This window comes from Xenopus tropicalis, chromosome 4, assembly GCF_000004195.4.
Source record: "Xenopus tropicalis strain Nigerian chromosome 4, UCB_Xtro_10.0, whole genome shotgun sequence".
In the NCBI taxonomy this organism is placed as follows: domain Eukaryota; kingdom Metazoa; phylum Chordata; class Amphibia; order Anura; family Pipidae; genus Xenopus; species Xenopus tropicalis.
This window is the reverse complement of record NC_030680.2, coordinates 58,361,797-58,382,797: the sequence shown is the minus strand read 5'-3', so window position 1 is coordinate 58,382,797 and position 21,001 is coordinate 58,361,797. Positions and strand designations below refer to the sequence as shown.

At 38.3% G+C, this 21,001-nt stretch overlaps 1 protein-coding gene across 3 annotated transcripts; it reads left to right on the top strand.

Annotated features, from left to right (window-relative positions):
- Positions 1–6: 6 nt before the first annotated feature.
- galns (galactosamine (N-acetyl)-6-sulfatase) lies at positions 7–18,301 on the top strand. Of its 3 annotated transcripts, none has more exons than XM_031900783.1 (15): positions 57–205; positions 591–606; positions 2,720–2,843; positions 3,543–3,617; positions 5,356–5,458; positions 8,315–8,458; positions 8,630–8,696; positions 8,928–9,055; positions 9,524–9,663; positions 9,759–9,862; positions 12,617–12,753; positions 13,082–13,184; positions 15,823–15,944; positions 16,589–16,706; positions 17,716–18,301. In XM_031900783.1, exons 3-15 carry the CDS (start codon positions 2,720–2,722, stop codon positions 17,800–17,802), a joined length of 1,452 nt encoding a protein of 483 aa, XP_031756643.1. In that variant the 5' UTR covers positions 57–205; positions 591–606; the 3' UTR covers positions 17,803–18,301. The 3 variants fall into 3 exon arrangements, with proteins under 3 accessions (XP_002933701.2, XP_031756643.1, XP_012817737.2); XM_012962283.3 differs by having other exon boundaries at positions 152–205; positions 555–606; XM_002933655.5 differs by lacking the exon at positions 591–606 and having other exon boundaries at positions 7–205.
- Positions 18,302–21,001: the final 2,700 nt, after the last annotated feature.

Genomic DNA, 21,001 nt, shown 5'->3' with positions numbered 1-21,001 from the left:
CCCGATTGGCTGGAATCACTTTACAGTTCTGCTCCTGTCTAGGTCTTATGATTCCTGTACTCTGTTTGCTTTCTTCAACTTCTGATGTGCAGTCATGGCGCTGTATATAATGTATGCGCTGGCGTTGGGGTTTCTGAACCCAGTCTTGGTGCTTGGAGGAATGAACGGGACCCGTCCTAACATTCTTCTACTATTGATGGACGATGTAAGCACAACGTGGGTTAGGGGAATTGTACTTTAAAATACATAGCGGTCTGAATGGCAGAACCTATCATGGCTATATGTGCGGAATGGAACAGTTTTTATTCATTTCTGTGCGACTTTGGGGATTGGAATGTCCCCACAAATATTACTTATTTGACCTACGACATTTAAAAGTGGGTGTAATGTATGTCTAAAAGGGCAAGTTAAATATAACATTTAGTGATGTAATATTTATATATCTGACACAGGTAAAAATGTAGTAACTTAATCTCATTCAATAGCTGCATGTCATCTTCATTTAGCAGTGTACATGCATAAATATCCAATATATTCTCTTTCTCCTGCTTTAGCTTTATAATCTCTTCTCTGCCTTTTCTCTGCTGCAGTGGAAGATTGCTAAAGGTATGTTTACTGGGCTTTTCCTGTCTTTCTGCCAGCAACTCAAAAACTCTGCATTTCCCAATAAACAAGTCATTATGTGACCCATTAGAGTAGGCATGCCCTGCAAACCTCTGCATTTCCCAATAAACAAGTCATTATGTGACCCATTAGAGTAGGCATGCCCTGCAAACCTCTGCATTTCCCAATAAACAAGTCAGTATGTGACCCATTAGAGTAGGCATACCCTGCAAACCTCTGCATTTCCCAATAAACAAGTCATTATGTGACCCATTAGAGTAGGCATGCCCTGCAAACCTCTGCATTTCCCAATAAACAAGTCAGTATGTGACCCATTAGAGTAGGCATACCCTGCAAACCTCTGCATTTCCCAATAAACAAGTCATTATGTGACCCATCTAAGTAGGCATGCCCCCCAAAATCTCTACATTTTCCAGAACTCAGGTCATTACATGGAGAAGAAGAGAAGAGTATGTCTGTTAAAGGAGCAGTTAAGTGTAAAAAATGAAACTGGGTAAAACAGATAGACTGCACACAATACAAAATGTTTTTAATATAGTTAGGCAAAAATGTAATCTATAAGGGCTGGAGTGAGCAGATGTCTAACATAATGGCCAGAATACGAGTTCCTCATTTATAGCTCTCTAAGCTGTTAGCAGTCGGTAACCAATAACTTGAGGGGGGGCATATGGAACATAATTGTTCAGGTAGTTTGCATTAGAATCTGACCTGTATGCTCACAAACTATCTAAGTTAGTGCTGAATACTATCTAGGTTAGAAAGCTGTAAAGGAGGAAGTGGTGTTTTTTAATTTAACTTTTTCATTAATTACTTAGGGGAGAGTATTAATGTATTAGCATTTGCAGATGACACAAAACTATGCAGCCCAATTAATTCTATCTAGGAAACTGGCAATTTGGGTGGCTAAGTGGCAAATGAGATTCAATTTTATAAATCTAAGGGCATGCAACTGGGATGTAAAAATAAGCAAGCCACTTACACCCTTAATGGGACTGCACTAGGCATATCCAAAATCGAACTTGGAGTCCTTGCAGATAATAAACTTGGCTGTAGCAAGCAATGTCAGTCAGCTCCTGCAATGGCAAACAAGGTTTTGTATTAAAAGGGTCATAGATACGTTGGAGAAGAGGCCTTTCAGGTGGATATGATAACTATGTATAAATATCTAAAGGCATCATATACATTTCTCTAATGCTTTACCAGTAGGCCCATACAGCAGACACAAGGGCATCCATTCTGATTAAAAGAAAAGAGGTTCATTCTAAAGATTTAGAATTATCTCCCTGAATCAGTTAAACAGATACATTGAATAGCTTCAAGAAGGGGTTGGATATTTTTTTCAGCAGAATACCGGCTTATTAAAGGAGAATGCAAGTCAAAATTTAAAAAGCATACTGCCCAATAGTCCTATTGTTTAGTAAAAACACCACACTTTTGGCTCACCTAATCAAATAATTTACTCAGTCACACTTACTTCACATTTTCTAGAACAGGCAGCCATCTCTAAAAAGGTATTCTCCCTTCCTTTCCCTCCTTGCTTCATACTGCACATGTGTTTCATTCCCTCCCCCCCTCCCCTCTGCCAGATCTGCTTCTGATTGGCTGGTGGGCATGTGTAGCTCAGAACAGGAGAGAGCATCAAGTTACACACATGCTCAGAGAATAGGAAGGCTGCCGCTGGCAGCCTACAGGAAGGGGAGAGATATTTCAGTGATGTCACTGTAGTCTTCACACTGCTGTAGGCTGCCAGCACCATATCTCAGAGAAGCAAGCAGGGATCTGGGAATTTAGATATGCAGTAAGTACTTTAAAAGAATGCCTTTAGAATTACTTTTAATTTATATTAACCTTTAATTGTCCTTTAAAAATAACTCTTAGTTCTACTTGATCCAGGGACTGGCCCAATTGTCATCTTGGAGTCAGGAAGGTTTTTTCCCCACTGAGACAGATTGGAGAGGCTTTCTGTGTTTCTCTGGATAAAATAGAAGTTAGGCAAATTTCTTATAGACATAATAAAATGTAATACTGTCCCATTGTGTTTTTATTTTTATCTTTTCCCATACACTTTTCCACTCATATCTCTCTGTCATGACAGATGGGTTGGGGAGACCTGGGTGTGTTTGGTGAACCTTCTAGAGAGACTCCTAATCTAGACAAGATGGCTTCAGAAGGAATGTTGTTTCCCAATTTTTACACAGCCAATCCTCTTTGTTCTCCATGTGAGTAAATAATGTAATGTTCAAACTATCAAAGCTCATTCCTTATCACATACTCTCCTTACTGAAAACTTAGCATGTGCAGTATTTCCATTATGCCAGAGATATATTTTTGTACATATTTGTGGGGAGTATTGTGCATTCCCTTACTAAATGTCCTTGTGGAATTGAGACGGGGGCCGTCATCTCAATAAGTTCACATATAAGACGAGGGGACCCGATGACAAGTTTTAGATGGTCTTGGGGGGCCTGGTGTGATCCAGACTCCTCTGTTTAACAAGTACAATTCCAGAAACCTAATGTCACATTGTACCCACATACTAGAATTATTATGTAACACATGCTTCTGTTATATTCCTGTATACTGTAGATGACAACAGTGCAGCACTACTGTAATTAATTGTATGTTTGTTTTGTGGATTGTAGTGTAGATTATTGGAGAAGTTGCAGACTTTGTAGTTGTGCAACATGTAAGATCTTATGTAAGATTTTTATAGGCCCTATCTATTCTAAAAGCATATTTTACATGGGGCAATATATTACATTATATACATGCACATAAATATTTTCTAGCATACAGATTGGTCAGGTTGAAGTTTTCGGTGGAGTCATAATTAAAGTATGCAATATGTTGACATAACATATTATGTTTTAATGGGCAACTGTATAGCTTACAGGTCTTATGACACATTTCCTTTGCAGCAAGAGCAGCATTATTGACTGGGCGTCTCCCTATTCGGAATGGCTTCTATACAACCAATAGCCATGCAAGAAATGGTACGTGTCTGTTTGGCAAAAGGTAGCTATAGTAGATATATCTCTGTCTACTGTTTGTTCCTCTTCATTACACACTTAAAATACACACTTAGCTAAAACACAGCACAGTTTTTCCATTTGGAATGTATTAGGTATTTTTTTTCCTCTTTGGTTATGTTAGTGAATAATTTATCTTGTGGCTAAGGAAAAGTCACTTCATGGGGATATCAAACTACTCTCTGATGGATCTGCAGTTCACATCCTGAGCATATTGGTTACTGGTTTTAAAAAACAGCTGAAGAACTGCAGAACAAACAGGAATTCCTGCCATAAAATGCAACTTCCATAGTTTTGTTATGTGACAGTAGATTGTTTGGCTGACCATCTTCAGGGGATCAAAGCAGTGGATGGTGGACCCTCTTTTTCAAATTCAAAAATTTTCCATTTTTAGCAAAATTAATTTAGAAGCACACAGCACATTCAGCTAGTCGTGTTAAAGGATAAAAAATGCTTATTTGGGAGCTGAAATTGCCTGTCTAATTTGGGATTTTTTATTCATTCTTGGTCAGTGCTGTCCAACTTATTGCATGTATTGGGACAATTATTTCTTATACTTTGTACCCAAGGGCCAGATTATATTAAAAATGATGATCTACAATGAGGCCTAGGGCTTCCAGTTGGACAGCCCTGGTATAAGTTATTACTCTTGTGTTTTGGAACAAATAATCCCCCTTGGGGGTGATTTTAAGTTAACAATTCACCTTAATGGGATTATTCTCCTTTGATCCTTCACCATATGTGACACAATAGGGTTTTCTTTTTATTTTCCTTGGGATCCCACCTATAAAATACCTTCCACTTGCTTGTAGGCTGTGAAGTGAGTGGTGTTTTTACAGTAAGGGCTCTGGCACACGGGGAGATTAGTCGCCCGCGACAAATCTCCCCTGTCACGGGCGACTTACATTTTCGCCGGTGGGATGTTAATCCGGGGAGATGAGTCGCCCGTGACAGGGAAGATTTGTCGCGGGCGACATATCTCCCCGTGTGCCAGAGCCCTAAGGGAAATAGTTGTTGCTAGCTTCTACTAGCGCCATTGTCAAGTGGGTTGTTTTGATCACTGCCAAAATCTCAGTCAGTTGCCGTGTGTTTTTTTTTAATGCATTTTTTTTTATTATATTCAACTTCCTTAATAGTCATATGATTGCCTGTTAGATTTTTTCATATGATTAACAGATAGAATAAAGATTATTGGTCTGCAAAATTATTTGTCTGCAACAGCGTTGGTCTGATTTTTTCATTTTATAAACCTATGCAGCCTAAAAGGCCAAAATTATAACAATGTGGGGGAAAAGGAGAGAGTGGGGAAAGAAGGGGGGGGGATTACATGTGGTTGAGCCTGCCTTTTTCAAACATATATTAAAGAAGATGTAGTAGTAGGCTAAAGAATATGTAGTATTCCTTACTATATCTGAATAACCAAATTTTTCTTACTTTTTCACATTTGTGTAAATTGTTGTTGAGTAATGTAGTGAGTTTTTCCATCCCTATTGTTCACTACAGTTTATTGCATATCTGCTGCATTATTGCTGTGCTGTCTAAAGTAACATTTCTGTTGAAAACAAGAAGTTGACAAACTTATTACATAACATTATATTATATATTATTGTTTTTTTGCTGCTACACAGCACAAATATGTGCATTTATTTTAGCCCTTTCAAGACACTGAGGGAATAACAAATATATGTATTTGTATCTACAGCTTATACTCCACAGGAGATAATGGGTGGGATTCCAGACTCTGAGGTTCTCTTCCCTGAGCTGTTGAAAAAAGCTGGATATGTAAATAAGATCATTGGCAAATGGTAAATTCACAGTGGTTTCCACTCCATATTGACATGTTATAAGATTTTACACTTGACAATATTTAAGGTCTCGTCTTAAACCTTTCTATCTCGCTGCTCCTTACCTCTGGAACTCTATCCCTGAATCCCTCCGTAGGGAACACTCACTAACTCTCTTTAAGAAAAAACTCAGCTGTTACCTTCTGGAGCACTAAGACATTATTTTGCCCAGTCCTGCGCTTAAGGGCAAATGCCCATACCTGATGCACTCTTACCTTCCAGTTTGTGCCTGTATGTCACCCAACCACTTAGATTGTAAGCTCTACGGGGCAGGGACCTCCTTCCCACTGTGTCTCATACCACATGGCACTTATACAGTGGTGTGAAAAACTATCTGATTTCTTATTCTTTTGCATGTTTGTCACACTTAAATGTTTCTGCTCATCAAAAACCGTTAACTATTAGTCAAAGATAACATAATTGAACACAAAATGCAGTTTTTAAATGAAGGTTTACGTTATTAAGGGAGAAAAAAAACTCCAAATCTACATGGCCCTGTGTGAAAAAGTGATTGCCCCCTTGTTAAAAAATAACTTAACTGTGGTTTATCAATTTCAATTTTCAATTTCAATATCAATTTCTGTAGTCACCCCCAGGCCTGATTACTGCCACACCTGTTTCAATCAAGAAATCACTTAAATAGGAGCTACCTGACACAGAGAAGTAGACCAAAAGCACCTCAAAAGCTAGACATCATGCCAAGATCCAAAGAAATTCAGGAACAAATGAGAACAAAAGTAATTGAGATCTATCAGTCTGGTAAAGGTTATAAAGCCATTTCTAAAGCTTTGGGACTCCAGCGAACCACAGTGAGAGCCATTATCCACAAATGGCAAAAACATGGAACAGTGGTGAACCTTCCCAGGAGTGGCCGGCCGACCAAAATTACCCCAAGAGCGCAGAGACAACTCATCCGAGAGGCCACAAAAGACCCCAAGACAACATCTAAAGAACTGCAGGCCTCACTTGCCTCAATTAAGGTCAGTGTTCACGACTCCACCATAAGAAAGAGACTGGGCAAAAACGGCCTGCATGGCAGATTTCCAAGGCGCAAACCACTTTTAAGCAAAAAGAACATTATGGCTCGTCTCAATTTTGCTAAAAAACATCTCAATGATTGCCAAGACTTTTGGGAAAATATCTTGTGGACCGACGAGACAAAAGTTGAACTTTTTGTGCGTGTCCCGTTACATCTGGCATAAAAGTAACACAGCATTTCAGAAAAAGAACATCATACCAACAGTAAAATATGGTGGCAGTAGTGTGATGGTCTGGGGTTGTTTTGCTGCTTCAGGACCTGGAAGGCTTGCTGTGATAGATGGAACCATGAATTCTACTGTCTACCAAAAAATCCTGAAGGAGAATGTCCGGCCATCTGTTCGTCAACTCAAGCTGAAGCGATCTTGGGTGCTGCAGCAGGACAATGACCCAAAACAAACCAGCAAATCCACCTCTGAATGGCTGAAGAAAAACAAAATGAAGACTTTGGAGTGGCCTAGTCAAAGTCCTGACCTGAATCCTATTGAGATGTTGTGGCATGACCTTAAAAAGGCGGTTCATGCTAGAAAACCCTCAAATAAAGCTGAATTACAACAATTCTGCAAAGATGAGTGGGCCAAAATTCCTCCAGAGCGCTGTAAAAGACTCGTTGCAAGTTATCGCAAACGCTTGATTGCAGTTATTGCTGCTAAGGGTGGCCCAACCAGTTATTAGGTTCAGGGGGCAATTACTTTTTCACACAGGGCCATGTAGGTTTGGATTTTTTTTCTCCCTAAATAATAAAAACCCTCATTTAAAAACTGCATTTTGTGTTTACTTGTGTTATCTTTGACTAATAGTTAAATGTGTTTGATGATCAGAAACATTTTTGTGACAAACATGCAAAAGAATAAGAAATCAGGAAGGGGGCAAATAGTTTTTCACACCACTGTATATATATATATATATATATATATATATATATATACATATATGTATTTATTGTATTTATTTATTATATCACTCGTCCTCCCTGTGTGTAATTTTGTATATTGTAAGATTGTACAGCGCTGCGTACCCTTGTGGCGCTTTATAAATAAAGTTATACATACATACATACAAGGTCTTTAAAACTTGGTTCTGGTTTGTGCCTTGTACAGAGATTTTCCTGACCATTTTACAACAAAGGCATCTTTCTCATCTTTATTTTGTCTAGACGTCACATAGTCCCCATCAATTGCTCAACCATTTTAAGTATCACTACCAATATAAAATATTTATCAAGTATAGTATAACTGTATATATTTTATGTTGCCTTAACTAAAAATATTAACCAAAACATTGCCATATATGACTTATTAAAACATACCAGAATAATTTCTACAATCAACCAAATAATCAGTCCTTCATAGAGATTGTTCAATAATGAATCAAAGCTAAAACCTATTTTGCATATTATAATTTGAGAAAGATGCACACATTTTAAATCAGTTGGGAAAAAAAAGACTCCCTGCTTCAGTGTTCCAATGATTTAAAGTTATACGACTTTATGGACAGACAAGGAGATTACGACAATATTGTAAATCGTTGATGGTAAAACATATGCGTCGCTTCAGCTTTGAGAAGTTGGCTTGGGCAGATAATGTGTTGTACTGCTGCTGAAACTCTTATACTAGGCTCCCTGTTCCAGGATATCAGATCATATCTGTAAGACATTTTGTTATCAATATTAAAAGATTTTGTTTGTGGTACCACATCTCTGGGTTCTTTGGTGCAAAAGTTTAGCTTAGCATCGCTGATTATTACATAATAAATGTTAATATCTGTTTTGCTTTGCAGGCACCTGGGGCACAGACCTAGTTACCATCCTCTGAGGCGGGGATTTGATGAATGGTTTGGGTCTCCTAACTGTCATTTTGGACCTTATGACAATAAACAAAGGCCAAATATCCCAGTGTACAGAGACTGGGACATGGTGGGCAGGTACTGAGAAAACATTTCCTTGTTACTTACAGAGCACACTTTGACACAAAAATATACTGTCTACATAGCTTAAAGAATACATACATTTTTTTTCTCAAAATTTTTGATTCATTATAACTATAATTGTGATCATACAATTTGTGGTTAATATTGTTTTTTTCCTATTTAAAGATACTATGAAGACTTTAATATCGATCATAAAACAGGAGAGTCAAATCTGACCCAGATATACTTGCAGGTATTTTATCCAAACCTTGTTACTAAATAGGTGTCTAGTAGCTAGCTTTACTAAAAAGAATGAAACTTTGAAAGTGTAATCTAGGATCAGACACTATCAGAGGTGCAGCAGTAAGTATTGTGCTTAGAGCAAGTGCAGGTGTCCACCATGTCCACATAAAGGGGTGAGAGCAGCCTCTGCTTTCCCTTTAGCCATACACTAATTTATAAAACTATTTATCTGCATTTAAAGGAAGCCCTGGAATTCATTAACAGGCAAGCCGGGGACCAGCAGCCATTCTTTCTCTACTGGTCTATTGATGCCACTCACGCACCTGTCTACGCATCCCGTCCCTTCCTTGGAACTAGCCGCAGAGGCCTGTAAGATTTCTACTTGAGGGTTTTTCCATTGCATAACAGCTTTCTGTGATGCAAAGCTTTCCTTGTTTCAGTGAAAGATAACTCATTTTGCTAAAAAAAAAAATAAAAATGTATAATTGAACGTGTTGGGACTGGAAAGCTATACATAATCACTAAATTAACCTTGGGTGTTTTGACCTTATATGTTAATATTAAGGATCCACTGAATCTGTGACTTGAACACTCTTAACTTAATGCCACACATTTTGTTCACAGATGATATGCAATGTTATTGGCCAAATCTTTTACTAAATACAAAGATTATGGATAATCAGACTACCGTGTACTGATGGCAAAACTTAATTCTGCTTTTAATGCATGTAAATTGCTGTGTGATATTTGTAAACCTTATTTAAATCAAATCAGGATAGTGTTTGTTCACAAACATGCTATTGTATGTAGCCTGAACTCTTTAACCTACTCAATTAGGTATGGAGATGCAGTGCGAGAGATTGATTTCAGCATTGGGAAGATATTGGGCCTGCTAAACCAGAAGGACATAATTAAAGATACATTTGTATTCTTTACATCTGACAATGGTGCTGCCCTTATTTCGGCACCAATGCAAGGTAAGAAACACCAGCCCTTTTGATAAAGCATAAAGAACAATCTATTATTGCTGAGGCTCTGCAGAGTTGCTTTACTATATTCGCCATTATTGCAGGTGGCAGCAATGGTCCCTTCTTATGTGGAAAGCAGACAACATTTGAGGGTGGTATGAGAGTGCCAGGCATCGCTTGGTGGCCAGGGCATGTGGCTCCAGGTCAGGTGAGCGACAACATCTCTGTCCTCATTGCTTTGCTCAGTTTCAATGTACACTGTCTAAACCTAAGGAAACATAAATATTCAGACTATACACACTGATATTTTGTAAAAGCACCAATGATAATTGCTTTAAGCCTTTTGGAGAAAGCATGTACAAGCTTTGCACCCTGATCAAGGGTGGTTTTGGCCTATTCCTCCAGGCAGATCTTTCCTTTTTAGGTTATGTGATTGATATTTGTGCATATTACTTTCCAAATAGTAAATACTTCAGTGTTCATACAAAATCGAATCACTGCATATTAATCTACGATGGTAAATTAGTTGCCGCCATCAAGTTTTTTGAAGTCACAGCAACTAATGGCTCTGTGTGTCTTAGCCCTAAGGCTTGTTAAAGGTTTACCTCACTAGGTTTCCTACACAGTTTTTTTTTTAATTGTTATTTTGAATTCAATAAAGATAACATGTTGTCATTCTTGCAATGTTCTGTGTATGTCATGAGCAGTAGTAAATCATTGCATTACACTTTGCTTTATATCACAGTATAGATTGGAATATTATTTGGAATAAAGAATAATATGTTTCAAACTTTTAGAATTGAAAAGAAGAAAAGAAAAAAAGTGAACCTAAGTAACTAACTTTTTATGATCTTTACTATGTAGTAACATCCGTTTTCAAGTATCAAGTTGTATCAAAGAAAATTAATATTCAATACAGTTAGCCCTTCTAGCGCTTTATGTTTGGCACATTGTTGAACACTGGCAGCAAAGGGTACCTGCTTTGTCCCTCGTGCCTCTGAGGAAGTAAAAAGCAGAGTGAGCTGCCTGTGTAGATCTGTGTGTGTCTGTGTCTTAACACAGGGCCCATATCAGATTGGCTGGCCTAATTTATTCCTCCTGATACTGGCAGCTCCTTGCAAAATGTTTATTGTCTCTGGAAAATGAAAGAAGGTGATTTGAAGAAAAGCATTTCTTCTGCCTTTAAGGTTTATAGGAAAGGCTGAATGGAGGAACTGTACGCATAAAATATAGTAGCAGCCCTGTAGTTTTTAAATAACGTTCAATGAGGACAGAATAGATGGGTTAAGCCAGTGATCCCCAATCAGTGGCTCGTGAGCAACATGTTGCTCGCCACCCCCTTTGATGTTGCTCCCAGTGGCCTCAAAGCAGGTCTTCATTCTTGAAGTTCTATTTTGGAGGCACGTTTTGGAGGCATTAAGACCATGGGTACTACCAAACAGAGCCTCCTGTAGTATGCCAATCCCCATAGGGGATTATATTTATCATTTGTTGCTCACCGGTTAAAAGTTTGGGGACCCCTGGGTTAAGCAGTGCTGTCCAGCTTCTTCTAGGTTGTGGCCCACAACCTAACTGAACACATGCTTGAGGGCCAAATTATATCATATTTGTCTGGTCTACATCTGCATCGTTATTTAGTACTATACTGTACCAGTCAGCTGGAAATATTTATTTCATTGGGGAAATTCCAAAAGATAAAGTTGAATATAAAAGTAGCAAGCCTCTTCATGTCTACTATGTTTTTCATATGTAACCCTAATGTTGCACCTCATCAAGGGCAAAAACCCAAATAGGATAAAATGTAGTAGTTTGTTACATTTGTTGATTCTTGGTTTGTATGCCAAATATTTGGATCTTTCATAATATATTTTATTATGTATGTTTAAAAATTAGATATAAGGAATATCTTATAAAACTACCTTCTGAATATCCTTACAAGGGAAAAGTCAAGGGAGTTTTTTTTATATAATTACCATAACATAATATTATACCATTAACATAATATTACCATTAAAGGGGGAGCTCACCTTTAAAGGCAATACTTTTAGTATGACTTAGATAGTGGTTTTTCAGTTATTTTGTTTTTTTGTTCAGCAGTTCAACAGCTGGTATTTTAACAACAATGTGGTTGCTAGGGTCTTATTTCTAGCAACCAGGCAGTGGTTTGAATAAGAGACTAGAATACATATAATAGAGGAACTGAAAAGGAAAATAATAAAAAGTAACAATAACAATAAAATTGTTGCCTCACAGAGCAATAGTCTTTTTCCTTCTGTGATCAGTGGCCCCCACTTGAAAAACTAGAATGAGGAAAATATAGCTGCAAAAAGCTGCATAGAGAAGAGGAAGGCAAATAATTCAAGCTATAAAGAATAAATAATGAAGAACAATTGCAAAAAAAAATAAAGGTTTTTGGGCTGTGTGTTCAAGGGACAATCATAGGATTAGAGGGCATTAAATGTGTTAACAGGAGCTCCAATCAAAGGGCAAAAATGGAAAACTGTAAATTGCTGTTAGAGGGAAGATCTTTGACAATGTGGATATTCACCAGCTTTTGAGTGTTAAAGTTCCCATACACATTAAGATCCACTCGCTTGGCGAGGCCGATCATTTGGCCCTGGGGCCAAACGATCGAATTCTAATGGCAGCTATGGCACAGTCGGTTCGGGGACCACATCAACGAGCCAATGTGGTCCCTGATCCAACTAAATCCTTTAACCTGCCCAATTTCAGGCCAGATATTGGTCGGGTATGGCCATTGTTTCTGCCCCTACATGGGCCGATAAGCTGCTGAATCGGTCCAAGGGACCAATATCGGCAGCTACAATTGGCCCGTGTATGGCCACCTTTACAGTATAGTTTATTAATTCATGGTCCTGCCTCTTTCCGGATTGCCTACACTGTATGTATTATTCTAGGAATACTGTACATTCCACCACTGATTGCCATTTTATAACTGTAGGTGAGCTATCAGCTGGGCAGCATCATGGATCTCTTCACCACCAGCCTATCCCTTGCAGGAGTCGAAATCCCCAAGGACAGAGCTATTGATGGCATCGACCTGTCACCAGTGATTCTAGAGAGCGAAGAGACTGAAAGGTGAGCAGCCTTTGCATTTTGTTGGCTGCGACCCACAGTACCACAGACACACACACAATAAATCTACAGTATTTGGTCATAGTCCACTTATGGGGTTATGTAATATGTTATTACATATGGGGGAAGTTTGCTTGGGTGCAGGAACCCATAGCAACCAGTCAGCTGGTAGAATTTACTGTTTGTCTTTTTGTTAGAACAAAGTGTCATCAGCCTCCAGAGTTATCATACAATATGCTCTTGCATGTCACAGATATTCCTGATCTTTGTAAGGTTTAATGGAAGTCCTCTCACATGGGATTTCTTTCTCATTATCACTCTCTTTCTACAGACCAATATTCTATTACCGTGGCAACGAGCTAATGGCAGTCCGACTAGGACAGCACAAGGCTCATTACTGGACTTGGAGTAACTCGTGGGAGGAACTGTCCCAGGTGAATTGTAGCCTTTGCTACAGCTATGGAATGGTTTTGTGCGGGCCCTTCTCTTATTTCTAAGCTTTGATCCTTAGGGGCTGATTTACTTACCCACGAACGGGTCGAATGGAGTCCGATTGCGTTTTTTTCGTAATGATCGGTACTTTGCGATTTTTTCGTATGTTTTGCGATTTTTTCGGATTCTTTACGAATTTTTCGGATCCAATACGATTTTTGCGTAAAAACGCGAGTTTTCCTATCCATTACGAAAGTTGCGTAAAAAGTTGCGCATTTTGCGTAGCGTTAAAACTTACGCGAAAAGTTGCGCATTTTTCGTAGCGTTAAGTTTTAACGCTACGAAAAATGCGCAACTTTTCGAGTAAGTTTTAACGCTACGAAAAATGCGCAACTTTTTACGCAACTTTCGTAATGGATACGAAAAACTCGCGTTTTTACGCAAAAATCGTATTGGTAACGAAAAATTCGTACAGAATCCGAAAAAATCGCAAAACATACGAAAAAGTCGCAAAATGTTCGTTTTCAAGTCGGAACTTTTCCAATTCGGGTCGGATTCGTGGGTTAGTAAATCAGCCCCTTAGTGTCTTACTAAATCAGGCCTTTTAAAATAGCTAAAAAACAGCTAACCTCCAGTTTGTATCCCTATAAAAAGATCTGTTTTTCCACTTATCCCCTCTATATTAAATATGTACCATCCCCTTTATTGTGCACTCTGTAACATTTTGTTTGTATTGCTTTTATAGTCGTTTTCCTTTTACAAACATCAATGTATTTTTAATATATTTATGTCATTTCCAACGCTTCTCACTGTATTAAGTGAGAGGCACCCTGTTTTGTGCCCTAATGTTGTTTTTGTTGCTACTGTATGTTGGCATTCAAACCACCTTGTATGGCACAGGCCTTAGACATGTGGAAGTGCACGGGCACATTTTTTAGGAAAATTATGTGATTGATATTTCTATTATGGGAGGTTGGTAATAGCAAGTGATTTGTGGAGTTTTAATGTGATTGGTCCACCAGCATATTTCTGGTGGAGGATAAACACCCAACACCCCTGTACATGAATGGTGACAGGCTATTTTTACACTTTTATTTATCCATAAAAACCCAATCAATGATAGCAGTGATGGAGGTGTATTATTATATTTTAGCTGGTAGGGAAATAATACATATTCCAATAGCCTTTTGTGTGGGAAAAAATGAAATGGACAAAATGGTCAAGGTTGGTACTTGTGGCTTTATCCTTAGTGATTAAAAAAAAAAGTTTGCACAGTTAACTGCTAGGAAAAGCTTTAATCCTTTTATCATATCTGAGTAACTTGTTAAAGAGTACAGTATTCCTAGCCGATCTGCACACGTGTGCCCATCACTCCACTCTGCTGATTAGGCCTATTGTATAAATTGTAAAATGCTCCAGGGGATATTGTGAGATCTGTCTGGATAAGTCTTCGTACTGACACAGAATCAATGGAGCAATTTATCTCCAGGGGCCAAGATGTGAATCTCATTGAGACCTCATCTGCTCTTTCTTCTCTGGAGCAGGCTGTGAAAGGAAAAAGCATGAATCTTCCTGGCTCCTGATCCTCTGTTGTGGAATCTAAGGCAGGCAGCAGCGCCGATAAAATTTTCTAGAATTGTCACCCCCTTGTCTATATAGAAATCCCTGTTTGTGGTGTCTCTTGGGTTTGTTTTCTACAGTATGAATTTTCTGTTCTTAATGTATCAATGGAAAAATTCTATTGCAGAGCGATAGCAAAGGATGACTAAATAAAATCCCATTTAGCCTACTGAGATTGTAAATATGGTGCTTTACACTAAAGCTGGCCATACATGCACCAATAATATTTTACAAAACCTCGTTTCATACGCTATTCGGTGTGTTTATGGCAAGTCGGCGAGGAGGCTGCTGATATCGGTAGACTCGCCGATCGGGCGGGTTTGAAGAAACAATAGGATTTCTACCTCCTTCTGCCGAAATCTATGTTCAGGGCTGAATCGGCAGAAGGAGGTATAAATCCTATTGTTTCTACCTTCATATCTGATGATTCAGCCCTGAACGTCAGTGGAGTGGAGTGGAATAATCTTTTGTGCGATCATCGGTGTGTGGCCAGCTTAAACAAATTTTTTATTAGGGCACTGCAGTTTTAGGGTTTAATCAATATAGTTTTTACTTTATTGCAGGGATAACAAACTTAAAATGATGAATATGATAATGTATTGTAGTTACTAAAGTTGGCCATACACTTTAATATTTTTAAAAGATATTTTCCTGCAAACACTTGAACAATGGGCAAGTTTCATTGCTAACAATTAAAATTTTCAAACCTGCCCAAACGATTTTCTGACCGATGTCGGATTAAAAATCGCCAGATGTGCGATCGGTCGATGCCTACTAACCTTATGATAATTTGACGGATTTGTTGGATCACACTGAAAAAAATCTTAATGTGTATCATGCTGTGTACATAGCTAAATTACAGCTACAAGATCCAGGCAGCCAAAACAGAGCAATGTACTTGCTCCTCTTTACATTTTACTGTCATCACAAACTTTGCTCTTAAACTACGTCCATATGTAATGTGTAAGCATGTGCATATTTCTTGTGTTAAGCTAACATATGTGAATGATGTCATTGCAGGGAATTAATTTTTGTCCAGGGCAGAATATTACTGGTGTAACCACACATGTGCAAGTGGAACACAGTATTAACCCTCTCCTGTTCCACCTGGGAAGAGACCCTGGGGAGAAGTACTCTATAAGGTCAGTGCTTATACTATGTCTCTTGCTTACATAATGGTAACAAAGGATTTTGTGGCATAGTGACAGATAAAAGGCACTAACCATAGAAGGGATCAGCTTCCAATTTCTTGTTTGCTGACTTCTTGTCTTTAATCAGTCTAATTGCCCTCATTTTATGGTGAGTGTCATCAGGCAGGTATGAGTGGGACCCTTGGCACACAGTCTGTACTATGTGACATGCAGCCAGATTCCCCATCCCGCAGGTATTCTTAGAATCAGGAATGTGACCTTGGTGACATGTATCACAGCTGCTCCGCACACAGGAACCTCCCGGAAATCACCAAAGGGGCAATTAGAATAAATGAAGCAAGTACACTGCACACCTGTGCTCCTGGCCCAGGGGATTATGAAGCAGGTCTCAAAGAAGGGGGGAGCATAAGTCAATAGGATCTCCAAGAGCATCCCATGTTGCTTGTATTCAGCACTGCTCTACTGTCTAATATTTGTCTACTTATGGTCCACCATTGTTTCTCAAAATATAATTAGAATATTTGTAAGCTGTGCATGTTTGTATTAATAATCACTGTGCAAGAAATAGCTTCTCTGTAATGCCAAATTATGTATGCCTATATAATTTTTTCTTTTTTGTTGGTCTTTTTGTGCAGTGTATTAAGTACAGAGTATGAGGCTGCATTAAGCAGAATTTCCCCTGTGGTCCAACAGCACAGGAATTCTATGGTCCCAGGAGAACCACAGCTAAACGTGTGTGACTTGGCTGTTATGGTGAGTGCCGTATTCCTACGGCAGGTAGAGTTTCTGCCACAGCACACAATTTGTAAATTTCAGCTAACACCACTTCTGTTTTCTCTTGGTAATGTTAAATGTAGTACAGGTATGGAATCTATTATCCAGGATGCTTGGGACCGGGTTTTTTCAATAAGGGATCTTTGTGTTATTTGGATTACCATACTTAAGTCTACTAAAAAATTACTTAAATATTAAATAAACCCAGTTTTTCCTCCTATAAGGATTAATTAGTTGGTATTAGGTACAAGGTATTGTTTTATTATTACAGAAGAAAAGGAAATCCGCTTTTAAAATATGAATTATTTGCTTATAATGAAGTCTGTGGGAGATAGTCTTCCCGTAATTCAGAGCTTTCTGGATAATGGGTTTACGGATAATAGATCCAATACCTGTACCTATACATTGTGCACATCCTGGGTTATTCAGCATTTGAATCTGGTACAAGGTTCAAACCTGGGGAGACAGGTCCAGAATCAAGATGCAAACGACATATCCACACATAGGCTTCTGCAAAACAGGGGAACATATTTTAATTGATACACAATATTTATGAATAAAGTCTTCTGCATCCTATTTGTTTTTGTGTAAGCAAAGATCCTGTAGCCTAGCTTGAAAAACCAGGCTCTACTACTCTACTTTTTAAGTGTCTAACGTGGTACCTTCTCCACTATTAGTTTTCTTTATGTCTAAAATATTGCATAATAAGCTGCTATTTTATTTATGTATCACTTTTGAATATCTTGGTTAGAGTTTATATAATGTGCATAATCTATTTCTACATTATTTATGTCTGTGTAGTGATTGCATCATTAAGACTTTATAGCTAAAAGGTTGTAGAGTACCACCTAGTGGGCAGTTTAGTGCAACTGTAAAACACCTACTCACCTCAGTGGTTTAATGAACTCTTAAAATACTTAATTTAATATGGCTTACAAAACCCTTAAATGCTGACAAAAATGGCCTACTGTTGTCTTTTATGTAACAGAACTGGTCCCCTCCTGGATGTGAGAAGCTGGGAAAATGTCTTACTCCCCCACAGTCCAACCCCTGGAAGTGCGTTTGGCCTCACTAAAGTGAGAAACCTTTGTACAGCGGACAGTACTTGATCCACAAGCTGTGCAGAAGGATTGGCTGTGTAAGCCTTAACTGGCATAGTAATTCCTTTTATGGAGCAAGTTAGAACCAATGTGGATCATGAAGACTGAATGTCCTTCACTTTACGTGACTGTAAGTGCCTTTGGGAGTATAAGAAGGATGTTCCAGTGATCTCAAGAATACAGTGTTTTTTGCAGCAGTTGCCAGAGTGTCAGCATTAATGCTTCCCAACTGAATATTTGAGCTTGATTCACCATTCAGAGTGAGAAACTTGGTCCCCAACCAGTAACCGTCTGACTTGTTAGGAAGGCTGTCTCAGTACTGACACAATTTTGGTGTTAATATTCTTCATTAGTTCTACTGCACAATGATGCTTGATAATGTCTTATGTACTTGACCTTTTCCCTTGTGTAAGAAATAATTTAAAACCTGTTATAAAATATAAGGATAATTGATGTCACGTTACTGTCCTATGATCCCTATGTCATGCTTTGTATGGTCATGAAATTCCTCCTTTATTTCCAATGTCCTTCTGTTTTACAGCAGGGAGTAGTTGAATTCCCTACCTATATCGTTCTCCTTGACAGAAGATTGTTAATGTTACAATTTTGAGATCATTCATTATAAGGAATAATGTACAGGGTATAGGACCTGTTATCCAGAATGCTCCGGACCTCTTTTTTTCAGAAAATATTTCCATAATTTGGATCTCCATGCCCAAATTAGTCCAAGTCTACTAAAAAATTATTTTAAATAAAATAAGTGGGATTGTTCTGCTTCCAGTAAGGATTAATTATATTTTTAATTGGTACTGTTGTGTTATTATAAAATTAAAAATGAAATTATTTATAAATATTTGAATTATTTGACTGTAATGGAGCCTATGGGAGGTGGCCTTTCCATAATTCGTAGCTTTCTGGATAATGGGTTCCAAGATCAAAAGTCCTATACCTGTACATCAAATACATTTTAAAAAACACATTAATTTTTAAATGTCACTTCATGAAGGCACTTAAATGCACGTAATACATGGCCATGCACTATATATTGGATATCGCTAGTGAAATATATAGAGAAAATTGTACCCCTTGTTGTAAAATATGAGGATATTAGAAGTTTCAAAATTTAGAATTACAAAGCCCAAGAAATCATTAGTGACTTCCAATATGTTTATACTTTACACCAGGTGGTACATTAAAAAAAAACAAAAACACAAGCTACTTTGGGTTGTAATGTGGTACATGGCACACTAAGCACCGATTCTAACTGATGGCACAGAAAGCATTTTGTATAAGAATATATTGTACAGGATATTTATGGCTTCTGCATTATATCCTCATTTGTTAATGTTATGTCAGAGAGTGGCAAACATAACCTGCAACTTCCCATCCAGTCTATGCTAACAACACAAACATGCATATTGTTCATTTTTATGAACAAACATGCATATATTTACTAAACTGTGCTCGGCTACAGATACAGTGAAACAAGACACATAAAGCATTAGTTATGAGTTTCTCTGGTTGCAAGTGCTATAGCACCATGGAGCTCAAGTTCGCACTGCTTGGATTCTTGTTCAGAGAGCACTTCCATCTGGGGGAAATACCTGCACTCCTTGCAATTCCTTGCCCTATGGCAGCCCTGTCCTTAGAGCAGCCATAGGATTGTCCCTATGTGCCAACATGGCAGCTTGCTCTTTGCACCCTGCCTCATGGTTTCTAAATGAGCCCTATGATCTGTATTAGACAAAACCTGGGGATTCGGTTACCTGTATAAAAGTACTAGTCTACAACCTTGTGATTTTGTATTACAAATCTTCAGTGGCTTTTAGTCCCAGCAAAGGTAGCACACCACATACAAAGGAGTAAATGCCCGGGTGCTAATGCGAAAAGTATAGAACAAATGCAATAAAGGCCAGCACTCACGGGACTTCAAATCAAAAATTAACAGAAAAAATAAAAGTTTAACAAAGCGTATTATAGCATGGTTTTTTATTTAACCGACGTTTCAGTTGCAAACCGGAACTTTCATCAGGGTAAAAAAATACCCTTAATTTATTAATAGATATATATATATATATATAAGTGTTTTTCACTCCAGATGAAGGTTTCTGTGTGAGATCGCAACGTTGAGTAATAAACCTTTCTCTTTTTGCATTTATATTTTTGTTTTAAAATTCTTTAACCCTTTCCCTGCCAACAACGTACGGCGTACGTTGTTGCAGGGAAAGAGCTTATCTGCCAACAACGTGCGCCGTACGTTGTTTGGCAGATAAGCATTCTCTCTGCAGAAGCGGCATGTGCCGCTTTGGCAGAGAGCTTTTAAGCATGACAGCCCCCTGGGCAACGAGCCAGGGGGGCTGTCAGGCCGGCCCTGCAACGCGATCGTCGCAGGGCCCCCCCCCCAAGCAGCAGACGCATCGCGTCTGCTGCTCTTACCTGCCGGCTCCCTTCTGCTTCCTGCTTCCTGCTTCCTCTCACGCCCACGCGTGTTCACGCGAGATGGAGGACAGGACTGCAGCACCAGGACCAGGCAAGCTTCAGGACAGGTAAGGGTCATTATTCTTTGCATTTATACACATTTATACACACTTATACACACTTACATACATTTACACACACATACAGCATACAATTTTGCATTTATTTTTTTTTTGTTTTTTTTTTTTTGTTTTGCACACATATACACCTATATAGACTTTTATACACCTATACACACTAATATACACACTTACACACTGTCACACAACTTTTACACATGTACACACATGTATACACAAATATTTTTTATTTATTTATTTATTTTTTTAATTTTTTTTTTACCACTTTGTTTTTAGTTTCTTTTTCTTAAAAACTGTTTATTATGACAGCGTGACTATTGGATCAGATATTCTGACCACTGGTTACACTGTTGTGTGACTTATTTTGTTGTTTCACTAATTTGCACAATTTTTGTGGTTTTATTGCATTTTTATCCCTGTATTAGTATTCCTGATCTGTTTTTAGCGTAGCTTTGCCAGGTGTAACTTTGGTGTAGAAAAATAACTTTACCTATTTTGAATTCCTCAGAATGTGTACTTTCCAAAAATATATGGTTTCCTGGGGGTCTCTGTATAGTTTGGGGGTTTTACGACACATAATGCGTTGACAGGGGGCTCTGTGTGCAAAAGCTGAGTT